This window comes from Hirundo rustica, chromosome 14 (assembly GCF_015227805.2).
Source record: "Hirundo rustica isolate bHirRus1 chromosome 14, bHirRus1.pri.v3, whole genome shotgun sequence".
Classification (NCBI taxonomy): Eukaryota; Metazoa; Chordata; class Aves; order Passeriformes; family Hirundinidae; genus Hirundo; species Hirundo rustica.
Window position 1 is genome coordinate 18,268,986 of NC_053463.1, and position 15,725 is coordinate 18,284,710.

At 43.2% G+C, this 15,725-nt stretch overlaps 1 protein-coding gene across 10 annotated transcripts in view; it reads right to left on the bottom strand.

Moving 5' to 3' along the window:
* The window catches only part of LOC120759074 (Kv channel-interacting protein 1), a 332,257-nt gene that overhangs the window by 11,442 nt on the left and 305,090 nt on the right, over positions 1-15,725 (bottom strand). For all 10 annotated transcript variants that reach the window (XM_040077971.2, XM_058422429.1, XM_058422428.1 and 7 more), the window contains one exon: positions 13,862-13,986. In XM_040077971.2, the coding sequence (XP_039933905.1) occupies positions 13,862-13,963 (102 nt within the window). In that variant the 5' untranslated portion in view covers positions 13,964-13,986. The remainder of the gene's footprint in view (positions 1-13,861; positions 13,987-15,725) is intronic.

The window sequence follows — 15,725 nt, forward strand, 5'->3', positions numbered from 1 at the left end:
GTCCATAGCACACTAGTAAATCCTTACAAACAAACCTCAATAATAAACATACCCCCACCAGCTCAGTGCTGCTATAACATACATTACAGAGCCTTGAGCACTGCTATCTAACCATGTGATGTTTTCAGTTACAGAAAATACTTCCCAGCTGATGGCACTATTCCTCAAATTTGCCTATCAACCAATTTTGAAAACTAAACCAGAACAAACCAATAAAATAACCACAGCACTCAGCCTTTTTAACAGAGCACAGAAATGTCAGCTTTCTCCCACACCCAGAAGCACCGATCAAGAGACCCTGGGGTCTGTGTCCTGCTGCAGCAATGACCCCACTCAGCCATTAAATTCCCCAAGCTCCCATCAGGGAGGGAGGAGGAAGCAAGAGCAGTGTCCTGTCACTAGAGGACACGAAAAAGAGTGATACTCACACAGTCTGTATGCAGGGCAAAAAGAAGTCAGTTTATTTCTTGACCTCGATTTTTATAGTTTCTGGACAATGACCAGGGATTGGAGAATGAGGCTGCCACCTCTCCGACCCCACTGGCGTCCAGCAATTGTCCCTCCTCCAAAGAAGAATGTGAAAACAATCACTTTGTTTATGTTACAATCCATGAGAGACTCCACTACAAAAATGCAAACAATCAGAAGGCTAAAATCTCAGGGCAACACTGTCCCTGCTGGTAGGATGTGCTGGAGATTGATTATCTGAGCAGACTAACTCTCACAAAACTCACAGAACTGGAACACATAGCCTGGCTTGATGCTTATACTGAGCTCCAGGGTAGACTTGGGATCAAGAAAGGTCCTCTGTTCCTGGCACTATACACACTCCATGCATCCCTCTCTGTGTCATGCTATGATCCCTGCCTCACTTTAACACAGATCCTTCAGCTGGGAACTTCACAAAATATAACTCTTTGCACAATGAACCACCAGATTTCCATTCTTGGAACCTGACTCCTACCACCTTGCCTGGTAGTCCTGAACTGCTCTTTAGACAGAGTGAGTGAACAGTCAATCTGACAACTTCTCTATGTGCCATTTGTGATTTTGTAGGTTGCAGGGTTCCTAGTGTGAAAAGTGCATATTATATGGCTCTACGCAAGATATTTACTATATGTATTATGTTGTATTGATTGTTAATGTTGTATTAATATTTTAATAGTATGGTAAATGTAGTTTTGTAGTTAAAATGTAGTTTTTATATACCAACCACAGGAAAATGTAAATCTTTCAGAGAAAAAAGAATTTACTACTTCCTTATCAGAAGAGACCAACTCCTCCTGCCTCGCTCAGCCCTGAAGATGCCATAGAGATTAAAGGAAAAAAAAAAAAGTGATACTAACCAGAGACAATTCTTTGCTTGAATGGAATTTATGCATCATGTATGAAATGTATGAATATTCAACAGGCTATTGCTTTTAAGAGATAACCCTTTGTTAACAGAGGTCCTTCTCCAGAGCTTTTTTGCTCGGGGAGGCACCCAGACGTCCATAACTTTGTTTTTATTGTCTCGTATTGTCCTAACTCTAATTGTTCCATTTTTTTACTCTAATTCTATTTTTATAACCATCTTATTTACTATTAAACTTTCAAAATTTTAAAAACAAGTGATTAGCATTTTTCACACTAGTTAGATGAGTATTCTCAAATTGTTCCAAAGTTCCTCCTAAAACATCCGTTGCCTGGTTTCCTTATCACAAGAAAAGTGGTTACTTTTTCATCTGTAAAGCAGAAATCATCAAAGGAAGATAATAATAAATAGAAGCTAACACCTACCATAAGAGATTCATCTAAATATTTCCTAAACATTCACATTTTCTGAAGCTTGTAAGCTAACAAACATTAAATAAAGAATCTGATATTTATTTATGGTATCTTTTAATCATTGATCAGACCCAGAACTGCATCCACAGCCATGCTTGGGTAGAACGGTTCTCCTTGGTCAATCAAGTGCTGCTGCTACGAGATCACATAGGGCCCTTGAAGTGTATTTCACCAAATTGTCATTCTTTTTAAAACCAAGCTTGGCACACCAAACCGATCCTTCCCAGCACAGTGCTACACCAAGATTTATTTCCTTCTCTTCCCATGATAACACAACCATTACGTTCTCTAAGAACCACGTCACCTGCTGAAAGATGGTTTGTAGATGAGGGACTGATCATTCTTTTCTCTATGCTTCCCACAATTACAGAGTCCCTGAGGTCCCTTCCCTCTGTTTATTACCAGAGATGGGCACGTGCCTGCTGCTGCCACTGCCTATGCTCTCTCACAGAGGCAAGGGCCATCCTAGCAGTTTTAGGCATTGGGCCTGCTTAATTTTCTGAATTTCCACATGATCCTTATTTCTTCTGATGATCCATCTGGAAGCCAAATGAAAGTTTGCATCACAGCTCTCGGAGTGCTGGGGAGAGCCAGCGCTGACATTGATCAGCCCATTTAGCTCTCTAGAACTGGATTGCTTTCAGACACATATGCTACTACCAATTCATTTGCAGTTAATTGATCACAATTTTTGTTTTGTAAGAGCCAAATAATGCTCAAGAGGCCTCATTAGTGCTATAGTACTACTTAATTCTGCTGACTCAAAAGAAATCTCTCTTGTGAAACAGAGCAGGTGAGCTTAGTGTCAGTTTTAATTCCACTGAAGTTAATAGAGTTTCACTCATTCAAGAAAATTTCTTGTCAGTAAGAAAAGCACAGTCCTTCACTGTAGTATTCATAAGGCTTTACTTTGATAGCAGGGTTTTAGGTAAACATCTCTCATTTCCTTAACATCTGAATTCTTTAAAAATGCCGAACAGTTAACATTTTGTTGTACTGTTGTCAAGCACAGAACAAATCCCTCATTTTCACAAGGCTAGCTATCAAGCTCTGGCAGCATGAGCTGTGCATCTGAACTTACCATCTTCTTTCAAATCACTAAACCACAAAGGAGCTGAATCCATAAAACCAAAATCCATAAAACCCTGTTTTGGTTTGAAAGACAGGTATCTGTTAGAGAGGGGCAGGGCCTCTCTAGGAATGGGGAATTCCAATCCCTTCCCGCCAAGTTATTATAATTTAGAACATTAAAAAGGCTTTTCAGTCAGAGCTATGGGAAAGGAATAACAGTCCTTTACTAGTAAATATAACAGGACAAACAAACAACAACAGCAATAATAATAATAATAATAATAATAATAATAATAATAATAAACAGAACCAAGAACCCCAAGGGTCTTTGTCTCACAAGCCCCAGGCAGTCTGATCTCTTAGGAGGACCCCGAGAGCACTAAGCCGAAACGGTGGAAACTCCCGGGCTGATGGCTGGAAACGGTGGGATGTCCCAGCAGGCAGGGGGGTGTCCCGGCAGGCAAAGTGAGCAGTGCTGAAGGAGCCGCGGCGGCTGGATGGGGCTGACCCAGCTCCAGCAGGGCAGGCGAGGGGCTCCGAATTCCTGGGTGCTCCAGCAGATGATAGAATTCCCCAGACCGGACCCTCTGTTAACAGTGGGCTCCTCACGCAGCCAGCAGTCGCCCGACCCTCCTCTCCGAGACCGAGGGCAGAAGAGACCACCCTCAGCTCCTGGAGCCCCGGAGCCCCGGAGCCTTTTCCTCACCCTCAGACTAAGTGATCTACTACCTTTTGTGTGGGTCAAGTACCCTTTAATCATTAGTATTTAGTCTCTTAGCAACTTATGGGGGGGGGGGAAAATTCTAAAACTTAACCCCCAACAAACTCAAACGCACCAACCCACAAAACCAAAAGGAAAATAAATCAGGAATTGCATTTTTCCTCTGCTGCAATCAGAAATAAACTTTAGATTGCTTTCAGAGATGTGCAGAGCAGAAATGCAGGGACCACAGGGGAGCTGAGCATGACCTGCTTGTCAGACCCTCCTCAGTTCACTTGGCTAGAACATGAGGATGAGTATCCAGGCGTCACATTTTGCTAAATTAGAGGTGGTAAATTAGCTGACCACACACAAACCCATAATCCAGATTTGCATCTCTAAGCACTCACACATCCCGTATAGTTTATTGCTTTATGTTCTCACACTTTGGAGATGTTTTGGGGATTATTAAAGTATCAGAACATTTCTCCCTTGCTTATACTGCTCACTTTAATCTCTACAATCCTACTTTGTTACAATTACATCTCATACTACACTTTGTTACAGATTTGCTAAAATAATCATACTAAAGCAAGGATGTCTCCAGCAGCCCCTCAGTTATTTGGGTTGTCCATTTCCTGATTTAGTATTAAGAAATTATCCCTTGCAGCTAACAAGTATTTCCCCTAACAGCACAAACCCCACCAAACCGAGCAAAAAATCCCATAAACCCCCCAATTCCTTTAAATCTATGTACTCGATTCCAAAGAATGCAAGCTGTTATAAACAGCCTAAGTGGAAGATTCCAAATTACCAAGCTCAAATCTCTGTATTGTTTGTCACTTCATTAGTCAATTCATCAATTTACCAATTTTAATAATAAAAATACTTCAATGCTGTCCTCCCTACAATTCCATAACTGCTCACCAAATTTTACTCCTCTGGAGGACAGAAACTTTCTTCTAATTCCAGCCCGTGCCTACTCATGGCCATTCTGTTCCTGGGCCAATATTGCTGTTTAGCTGAAACAATTCTGGTGGTTCTGTGATAAACATTAACTATTTTTTGTTCACTGCAGATCAAATAACTCAAGATAACAGGAAGTTACTATGTCGCTATCTAAGCTTATAGGCAAACAGACCCTTGCCCATTCCTTCTCTACTTGCTTAATCAGCTTTAAGTTTCAGGAATTCCAGCTTACAACTACAGCCTTCATCTCTGCGACCACCGAGGGACAGAAAGAGACCCTCCTAGCAACACGTCACACATACATCATCGGAGGAAAGAAGCAAGATAAAAGCAAGACTGAAAAACCTGCCAAGGCACGGCAGTTGGTGGAGCGAGACTTCCCTGCCATCCAGCGCTGTATTTGCCTTTGCTTTGCCTGCTGCAATGTAATAAATTCCTATTGGAACTTTTCTTCGTGTTCATAGTCTATTACAATTTGGTGCCGTGACTCGGATCCACCTGCAAGATAGGACTTTTGGTTCTGCCTGGGGGGCGCCCCGCCGATCAGTCGGCGGCCCTGGTAGACCCGATTCCTGTCTCGGTTGGACCGACGAACCTAAATTCAAAGCATTAGGCAAAGGAGGCCAGCAGACCCTATAAACTTTGTGCACAAAGGTCCGGACGAAGACGCAAGACGCGTGAGTATCTGTGTGGAAGATTCCGTTCGGTCTAGGTCAGGTATCCTGGAGTGCTGCGAGTGTGTGTGTGTGTGAGAGGAGAACTGGCAGCTCGGATTTTCCAAGCGATTGTGGACCCTCAGTAGTGTGGTTCTCATTGTCCGAGAGGGCGTGAGCCACGAACAAGGGGAAGCGAGTGATTTCTGCACCACACTTGTGTGAGGGCACTCCAGAAGATGGGACAGGGGAAGAGCAGGCCCTCTACTCCCATAAAACAGATAGCCCACTGGGGTTCATATTAGACAATTGGAAACATTACCCTAACACAGGGGGTAAAGATAAAGCTAAAATGATCCATTATTGTGTGGTAGTATGGGGTGGAAAAGAGATTTCCTGGAATATTTTTTAGCCTATTTTTGGATCATCAGAAGATTGGGTGAGGCAAAAACTCAACTTGTGGGTAAACACTAAAATTCCTTTTAGTCTGGAAGAAAGTGAATATGCTAATGTATGGGTTACAAGACCTGGGGGTGAAGTGCTCCTGTTTCCCCTCAACGAGGGAGGACGAAAGAAAGACAGGAGTAAAGAGGAAGAAGCCTTACTACTCCCACCTCCTTACATATCCCCTCAGAAACCCCAGATTCCAGATGCACCTCCAATGGAGCCTCATGAAGCAGGGAGTAATCCCGAGCCCCCTGAGGAAGTGCAGGGACCCATAACCCGAGGTCGGGCTAGACAGCATAACCTATATCCCCTAAGAGAAATGCCTGTGGGGGGGGGGGGCAGGGACCTCACCCAGTGATAGGGTTTGTTTCAGTACCTTTGAGTTCTGGGGATGTTCGGGAATTTAAGAGGGAGATGGGGAGCCTCCTGGAAGATCCTTTGGGGGTGGCCGAGAGACTGGACCAATTTTTGGGACCCAGTATTTATACTTGGGGCGAGTTGCAAGCCATATTGAATATTCTCTTCACGGCCGAGGAAAGAAATATGATTAGACGAGTGAGGATGCAGATATGAGATTCACAACATGCACAAGGACCTTTAGCAGACACCAAGTGGCCTTTGCAGGATCCCAATTGGAATCATCAGCAGCAGGATCACAGAATCAATATGCAGGATCTGAGGGGGATAATAGTACAGGGGATCCGGGAAGCGGTGCCTACGGGGCAGAACATCAACAAAGCATTTAATGAGAGACAGAAAAAGGAGGAGACACCTACGGATTAGCTAGAACGCTTGAGAAAAAAAAAAAAAAAAACAAAAAACAAAACCAAAAAACAAAACCAAAAAACAAACAAAACAAAACAAAAAAAAAAAAAAACAAAAACAAAAAAAAAAAAAAAAAAAACCCACAACAAAAAAAAACAAACCAAAACCTGTAGATGTACTCGGGCTTAGATCCTGAGACACCGTTAGAGCAAGCACTACTAAAAACACAATTTGTGGCTAAATCGTGGGAAGATATCAGAAAGAAGTTAGAAAAATTAGATAATTGGCAAGATAGAGACCTGGATGAACTATTGAGGGAAGCACAGAAGGTATGTGTGAGAAGAGATGAAGAGAGTCACAAGAGACAAGTAAGAATGATGGTGGCAGCAGTAAGGGAGACTAGGAGAATTGATGCCCCTCCCAAAACAAGTCAAGTGGCCCAGAGAAATGGGGGAGGGGTTCCCTGGGTAGAGAAAAAGGATAGAGGCGTATGTTTCTACTATGGAAATAAAGGACACTTTCGGAGAAACTGCAGGAAGCGGCTGAGGGATGAGAGAGTCTTCAAAGAGGACTGAAGGAGTCAGGGGCTTCATTTGCTGGGGACACGAAAACATCAGGAGCCCTTGATAAAATTAAAAATAGGTCCTCAGCAGCAGAAATTTGAGTTTTTAGTAGATACTGGAGCTGAGCGATCGACAGTCCAGGTACTACCGGAGGGATGTAAGATATCAAAGGAAACTGCTCAAGTGGTAGGGGCGAAGGGGGAGCCCTTTGAAGTCCCTGTTATTAAGAATGTACTGGTGGAATCGAGGTCCAAAATGGGAATAGGGAACCTTCTGCTAGTACCAGAAGCAGATTATAATTTGTTAGGGAGAGACTTAATTATAGAAATGGGTATTAATATAGAAGTAGTAAATGAGGAAATCAAAATAAAACTCTGTCCCTTGAGGGCAGAGGATGAGGAAAAAATTAACTCAGAAGTATGGTACACTCCTGATAGTGTAGGAAGGTTGAATATACCCCCCTTCTCGGTAATCATTAAATATCCAGAGACACCGATAAGGGTTAAACAGTACCCCATCTCCCCAGAGGGGGGTAGGTTGTTTGTAGATGGCTCATCGTGAGTAATTAATGGAAAAAAAGGTCTCTGGCTATGCAATAGTTGGGAGAGAAGGACTTGCAGTTATCGAATCAGGCCCTCTAAGTGGATCTTGGTCGGCGCAGGCCTGTGAACTTTATGCTGTACTGCGGGCATTGCAGTTGTTGAAGGATAAATCAGGTACCATCTATACTGACTCAAAATATGCCTATGGGATTATACACACTTTTGGGAAAATATGGGAAGAACGGGGGTTGATAAACTCCCAGGGAAAAAACCTGGTTCACCAGGATCTAATCAGGAAACTGCTGAAGGCCTTGAGGGGACCTAGGAAAATTGCTGTTGTTCACCTGAAAGGGCATCAAAAGGGATTGGATTTTAAAAGCAGGGGAAATAATGCAGCAGATCAGGAAGCAAGAAGGGCTGCTTTGCAGACGTCACAATCTACCCCCCAGAAAGATCCGAAGGCTGAAATAAAAGAGCGTGAGACTAGCAGAGGGAATTTGCAAAAGATATATAGTTTTACTATGCAGGAAGAAGAAAAGATGAAAGGAATGGGGTTGAGAGAAGACCCAGAAGGGGAATGGCGACTTCCAGAGGATAATAGAACTGTACTGCCTAAATCCATAGCTATGGATATTATGAGGAGAATACATAGCAAAACACATTGGGGGGCACAAGCATTAGTAGATCAATTTGCCACCAAACATATGTGTATTGGGGCAGATAACTTGGCAAAGCAGGTAGTGAGGGGGTGCGTTACCTGCCTAAAAGTAAATAAGGCCAATTTAAGAAAAACCTTAATGGGGGGACGACCTACAGCATACCGGCCATTTGCTAACATCCAACTAGACTTTACTGAGTTACCAAAGACTGGGAGGTATAAATATCTATTGGTAATAGTGGATCACCTAACCCATTATGTAGAGGCATTCCCTACGGCAAGAGCAACGGCACAGTGATCAAGACCCTATTAGAGCAGATTATTCCCAGATATGGGGTCACGGAAACCATTGACTCGGACAGAGGCCCCCACTTTACATCCAAAATAATTAAGGAAACCATGGCAATAATGGGAATACAATGGGATTATCACACCCCCTGGCACCCCCAAAGTTCGGGAAGAATAGAAAGAATGAATGGAGAAATTAAAAAAACAATTGACCAAACTCGTGATTGAGACCAAATTGTCATGGGTAAAATGCCTACCATTAGCATTGCTAATATCCGGACACAACCTAGATCGGATATGGGAATATCTCCATTTGAAATGTTGTATGGAATGCCCTACAATATAGAGGAACCGCAAGATCATCCAAAGTTGAGGGATCAAAATATGAATGTATACATTACCAGCCTAATGAAATATAGGGAAAATCTATAGAATAAGGGAAGGTTAGCTCAGAGACCCCCACTAGATTTGAAACTGCACCAGGTGCAACCAGGAGATTGAGTAATGATAAAGTCCTAGAAAGAAGCAACCTTGGCCCCACAATGGGAGGGCCCTTACCTTGTATTGCTTACTACAGATACTGCAGTCAGAACAGCAGAGAAGGGAGGGACCCATGCTAGCAGAATTAAAGGGCCAGTGAGCAAACCGACTCCTGAGTAGCAGGTAACAAGCAATCCTGGAGACCTGAAGTTACGGATCCAGAGGAGAGATCGTCAATGAATGGACACCGTGTAAAATATGCACCAGAACCACACTACACGGAGGAAAGATTAATTTGTAACTCTGATGTTAAGATAAAGTGTAGAGACCCAGAGTGCAATTGTTATCCCTTTGTTTGTTATATTTGTAAAATCTGCGGGGACAGGTGGTGGAGTCATTGTAGGCGAGGAACCCCTCCTAGAGGAATTTGCAGCCCCTGTTGGGTATTGCAGCAGAACATAACTAATTGGATTCTAGAATATAAAGTTAAATATGAGGGATTAGTAGGAGAATCAGAAGAGTGGTGGAGGATTTTTGCATTAAGGATTAAACCAAAATATTATTATTATCACCCTAATGAACCCATCCCGTTCATAGCTGAAATTGTTGACTGCACCTGCCGCACACGCCTAAAGGGAATCCAGTGTGATACACCCCCAGTTAAGTATCAGAACTGGGATTCCTATGTCAAGAGGCAACAGAGTCGCCCCCGGGGACCTCCTGAAGAATATCCCTGCTGCCGAGAAGATGGTACCCCCCGTGGCTCGAGGCAACCGAGTCGACGGGAAAGGCAGAGGGGTAAAAAGCTGTGGAGGAAAGAAACCCCAGGGGTGGGACAACAAAACAATATTTGAGGAATTGCCTCAGGAACAGGAATTAGAGCAAGGACCCTGGGCAGAGAGACAGGTTGCGGTCTATGAAATGGAACAATCCTCAAATATACTCCCATTCCTATGCCCCCAATGATGCTCACCACGTGACCCAGCCGATTACTTTCTTTTGCTGATGTTATACTTAAGAGGGATTAATGCCTTAGACAATCTACCACACCAACCCTTTAAATGGTCACTATGGCGATGGGATGACAATGAGATTTTGCAAACTGTAACTACTGTAGGAGCACCCAGTTTCAGAGTAGGATTGTGTGATCTGACCAACATAGATCATTGTAGAAAAGTACTGAACCTAATGGGATTTTACATGTGCCCAAGCTCAAATCACAGTAAAGGATATTGTAATTATCCTGGGGAATATTTTTGTGGATATTGGGGCTGTAAAACAATCGCCTCTGACTGGACACCCAGGGGAGGGCATGATAAATATTTGCAAGCAGACTTTAGACCATGTATATTTAATAAACTGATTACTATAGTGAAAAGCCGGCTGGAAGCGGCACATCTTATGCTTCTTAGGACTAAGTATGATCAGATACCTGAAGAAGAAAATTTAGAAACTTTAGAGTTAGCTAGACAAGAACTGCAAAGATACAGTGAACAAAAATAAGTAAGAACAAGAGAAATGGGGGAATTGTGATAAACATTAACTATTTTTTGTTCACTGGAGATCAAATAACTCAAGATAACAGGAAGTTACTATGTCACTATCTAAGCTTATAGGCAAACAGACCCTTGCCCATTCCTTCTCTACTTGCTTAATCAGCTTTAAGTTTCAGGAATTCCAGCTTACAACTACAGCCTTCATCTCTGCGACCACCGAGGGACAGAAAGAGACCCTCCTAGCAACACGTCACACATACATCATCGGAGGAAAGAAGCAAGATAAAAGCAAGACTGAAAAACCTGCCAAGGCACGGCAGTTGGTGGAGCGAGACTCCCCTGCCGTCCAGCGCTGTATTTGCCTTTGCTTTGCCTGCTGCAATGTAATAAATTCTTATTGGAACTTTTCTTCGTGTTCATAGTCTATTACAGTTCTGTAGACAGAAGGTATCACATTTTCTTCTGTTAAGTTGTACCAAGGCAAGACCCACCAGAGGCTCTGCTGGGTTTGCCTGTAACTTTGCTTTTATAGAATCCCAACCAAAGAGATGGGACCAAACACCTCACGTTTCTCTGGCTCAAGTCTGACCACAGGTAATGGAGAGGTGCGAAGGAGTCTGTAGCATCGTGTTGCTACAACGTTCATTGTGTCCAGGGAGGTTACAGCTGCCGGCATGGGAACACTCCAGAGGAGTCTTTGTTTCGTAAACTCGAGAATCCATTTATTTCTCCCAGGCTGGGGAGTGAGGTAAAGGTGAAGACTCGCAGGGGCAGCGTCGTGGGGTTTTATAAGGTATTGCAGGGGAGGAGTTTTAGGGTTTGGGTCAAGGGAGGAACTAACACAAGGAGAGTAAAATCAGATTACAGCCTCCTTAAAACGGGAGGAATCCACAGGCGATCATTCACATACTGCAGAATCCCTCGGGCAGAGGAAACTGCTAACATAAATGTGAACTGTTGGTCCTCAAACCAAGAAATGCTGGAGGGTGGCACACTTTCACGACTGGAAAAGCAAGCTGAAGGCAAAGAGAGGGTACATTTGGCCAGGCAGCAATAATACAGGCCTGGTTATTGTGCTCGACTTCTCTGGAGATTAATTTATTGGCAGCCTCAATCAGTCTGGGGCAAAACACCAGGCCAGACTAGTGACACCCTGGGTAAAGATCAGGACTTGGAGGCAGCAGGGGGAACAGAATTCAGAGACAAAGAAAGAACAGGTTTAAAGGTACTGAGAATTAGGACCCTGGTCAGACAGGCACTAGTCCAGAGGCCAGCCCAGGCTGTGCTGAGCTGCATTTGGTGGAACACCATCCCTGGTTCTGCACACCAAATCCTCTGCAGCCAGGACCTCAATCCCTCTGTGCCCAACACAAGTTCCTGCAAATGGCTCTGTGATTATCCAGGTGTTGCCTTGTGACTAAACAGGGCCTGTGCAATAATCACTGAGAGCAAGCAGTAAGTGAAAGCCAGGGAGGAAAATGACTGTACTCCCATAGGGATTTTGAATCTCCAGATGGCACTGTAACATCATCCCAAGGAACAGATGGTTTGGTGCAATAGCAAATATGGTAACAGATGAGCCAGCTTGCCTCCTCTGCATAATTACTCATCCCACTGAAACCAGGATTTCCAGGCTACCACTGTCAATGCTGCACTTCCATGTCAATTTAAACCTTAGATACAAAACTTTGTGTATATTGTGTGCGGATCAGCTGGATAAAAACAGCCTGCTTTGTCCTAATACCAGATATAAACCAAGACCTTGCCATCACTGCCAATTAATACCAAGACCTTCAGTGATGTCCTAGGTTTGCATCACAAGTTAAATACCCTTGTTTACCACTACTGCCCTGGGAGGTAATGCCTCTGTAGTGTAAAGTTCTAGTGGAGCTGGGAAGGGCAGTGGGTAAATGTCCTGTGTGCTGAGTGCTCCAAGTCTGGTCACTGGTTTGCATCTGCAGCTTGCAAATCCCCCCAGTACAGAGCAGAGCTCTCCCACACAGGATTTGCACCCAACAGTGATACAGAAGGCACTCCAGAGATCTTAGCAAAACTGGGTTTATCCTCTCTCTATACGCAGTCATGTCATATTGGGGTGTTAACCTGCCAAGCTCTGTCTCAAAAGCCGTGTGATTTCCTGCTGGCTGGCAAAAGCATGAAGAGGTCAGTGTTCAGTTAAGCAGCCTCACATGTGAAATGACCTCCGGTGTGCAGCAAATGCTGCACAAATATGCCACACACACCAAACAAAAATACAGAAAGCTGAGCTGTGCTTTGGCTCACTCAGATGAAACAAAGGGTGAAACCACTAGACTCCTTGGAAAAGTCAAATATGCACTGGAAATGTGATTTGATCAAACTTCAAAAATCTGTCAAAAAGAAAGGCCCTTCTCAAAGTCCCACAGGTTCCTCAGAACTGCCTGTATTTAAGGTAGCTCAGCTTTCTTTTGCAAGTTTTTACCCAACAGACTTGACAGAGAAATGTCAGCATTTTGTTGTGATGGTCTCTGAATTCTGGAGCTGTCCTGCAAGAATATATAAAAACCATTCTGTGTTTATTGAGCCAGCTTGATTCTGACCTGTTAATCATCATTAAAACATCAGCTGGCACAAAGCACCTGGGTGACACTGACCCTCAGGCAAACATGTAATGAGTACTCATTCTTCAAGGTCCATAAAGCATCTGCTCCATGTAGCCTCAACATTCCTCATCCATTTATCCTGATTGCGAGCAGCCCCTGAGAGGTAGCAGTAGAGCCAGGCTGTGGCTCTGGGCTCCCAGAGAGCCTGGCTGGAACAGTGGCTCACAAGGCTGGGCACGGAGCTGTTCTGCACACCCAGTCATGCCAGCTGGCACTGCTGCCTGCTTGCCCAGAAATCTGCAGCCTCTCTCTGGTCTCCTCAGTCTTAACACAAATTCAGCTTCTGATTTCACTTTGGCTCCTGCCACACCAGCCTTGGTCCCTGCTTATGCAGGACCCTAAAGTCCTAAAGTGCTCCTCAGAGACCCTACTACAAGAGCAAGATTTCTGCAGTTAGAGATCATGAGTGAACAGCACCACTTATATCTGAACATTAGGAAACGACAACAAGGCTTAAATAAGTAGCTATAAAAATATTTCCAGGTTATCTTCAAGTACTTGAAGTGTGCTTGCTGACATTTGGGGAACAAGTTTGATGAGACCATTATGTGGTGAATATTCATCCAAACCAAGTTTTAGGCAGATTGCAATGTCATAAATATTAGATGGAGAGGCAGATTGTGCTCATTTTGCTGTGGTAAGGGAGACCTAATACAAAACTACTAACGTGTAGCAGGGGAATAATACAAAATCAAGCTGAGCAGTTGAGGCTGGTAGGGACATACATATTAGACTCTGTTCATTACGGTACCGTTCTTACATTTTTAAATCCTCTGTAAAGAACTTGAAGTTCTCTTTTAGTGAAGTTGGTCTGTGCTTCAAGCTGTTCCAGTCCCTCGGGTCTATGGCACACTGTCGTCATTTCTAGTTCATCTTCAATCTTATCTGAAAGAAAAGACAGAAAAATATTTATTTTGGTTGTTACCTTTGCTCTTTTAACATGATGGATAGGACAGACTGGATTTCAAGAGCAACAGATAAAAAAGAAACCACCAACAGAACTGGTCTGTGTAACTGTTTTCAACCTCTTGAAATAAAAATAAAAGCCACAGGAGCAGAGCCATAGCTCACATTTCTTCCTGGGCTGCCAATTATCTGCCCATTCATAATGTCAAAATGGTGGCAAGAGCAGCAGGGCAGCAGCAGACACATGGCTCCAAAAGGCAACCACAGATATTTCATACCTAAATATTGAAACAGTGTGGAGGAATGGTACTTCCAAAGTACTGACTTTAGAGAAAGCTGTGCAAATATACCTGAGAGAGCAGACATCCTCAGGTGTATCAGACAACAACTTTATGCTGAGGGGAAACAGTGAGGGAAATCCTCTGTGTGCTAACCAAAAAGCTTGCTCTAGAGAGGTTGAAGGTCACTTTAGTCCTAGGAGAAATTCAAATTTTGTCCACAGTTGCAGAATCTGGAATTAATTCAGCCTGAATTTATAAGGACTTTTTGGGGAAAGAGATAAAAAATGAAAAACACTTCTATCATTGTATTCAAGAGCGTGTTCTTCTAAAAGGAAGAAAAATACTATCACATCCTGAATTACCATAACCTCACTTCAATTGTGATGCATATTTTCCCCTGACAAGCCCATCCCCCAGCAGTGTATGCAATGTCCAAACATGTAGACACTGTCTATTAGTTTGAGATTCTATAAACTTCAAGGACCAGATCCAGCCTTCAGCTGACATGGAAATCCAGCCCTCATCCAAAAGTTGCTTGGCATAAAAGCAAACACTACCCTTACCGTGAAACCTGCAAAATTCATGTCTTGTAAAAACAATTTAGGTTATTTGGCTCAAGCATAATATACCAATTTCTGCTGAAAACCACCAATTTAAGTAGGATTTTGCAAGGAAATAGAGGCACCCTCAATAGAGAAAAGGCATGAATTCAGAGCAGGCTAGATCAGTGAAAGAACAGACCAGCCCAAAGGTGTATTTTCATAAGCTAAATAATTCTGCAGAGTACATATGCACACACATATATATACATACCTATACACACATTAAATTGAATGTTATTAATGAAGGGCATAAGTCAGTAAAAGCTAATGGTTAATTAACATTGATTCATTCTGTCAGTATTAAGAAATCGGTTCAAAATATTGGTGAATCCAGCCATCCTCTTAATGCACTACATTGGCATCATCACAGTCAACATTTGTAGGTCTTGAACAGATAAAATATCTTCCTAAATCCTGTTCTGAAGGTCCCTTGCACAGTAGGGGAACAAAGGTGTGAGGCTGTAACAGCACAGGACAGGAGCAGAGTATCAGCTGTTTGTGGTGCAGAAAAAGGGACTGAAGGCTGGCAAGGGGCCAAAAGAAGCCTGAAGGACACACCTTCCCCACACAAAGGGAGAAAGAAGAGTCTAGAAATTACAGCTCCTGTTAGAAGAAAGGAGATGAAAAAGGATGTCTGCTGCAGGAAGAAAAGAAAATGGGAAAAAAGGGGGAAAGCCAATTTCTTTGCAAGAGAATTAATGCCACAAAACAAAGGAATGCAGAAGCTATGAAGAGAGAAAAGTGTGGGGAAGAAATTCTTTAAAATGAGGGATGAGAAATGAATGGTTGAAAAAAGGAGAGAAAAATCCACCTGAGTAGTCCTCACTGTGGCGGT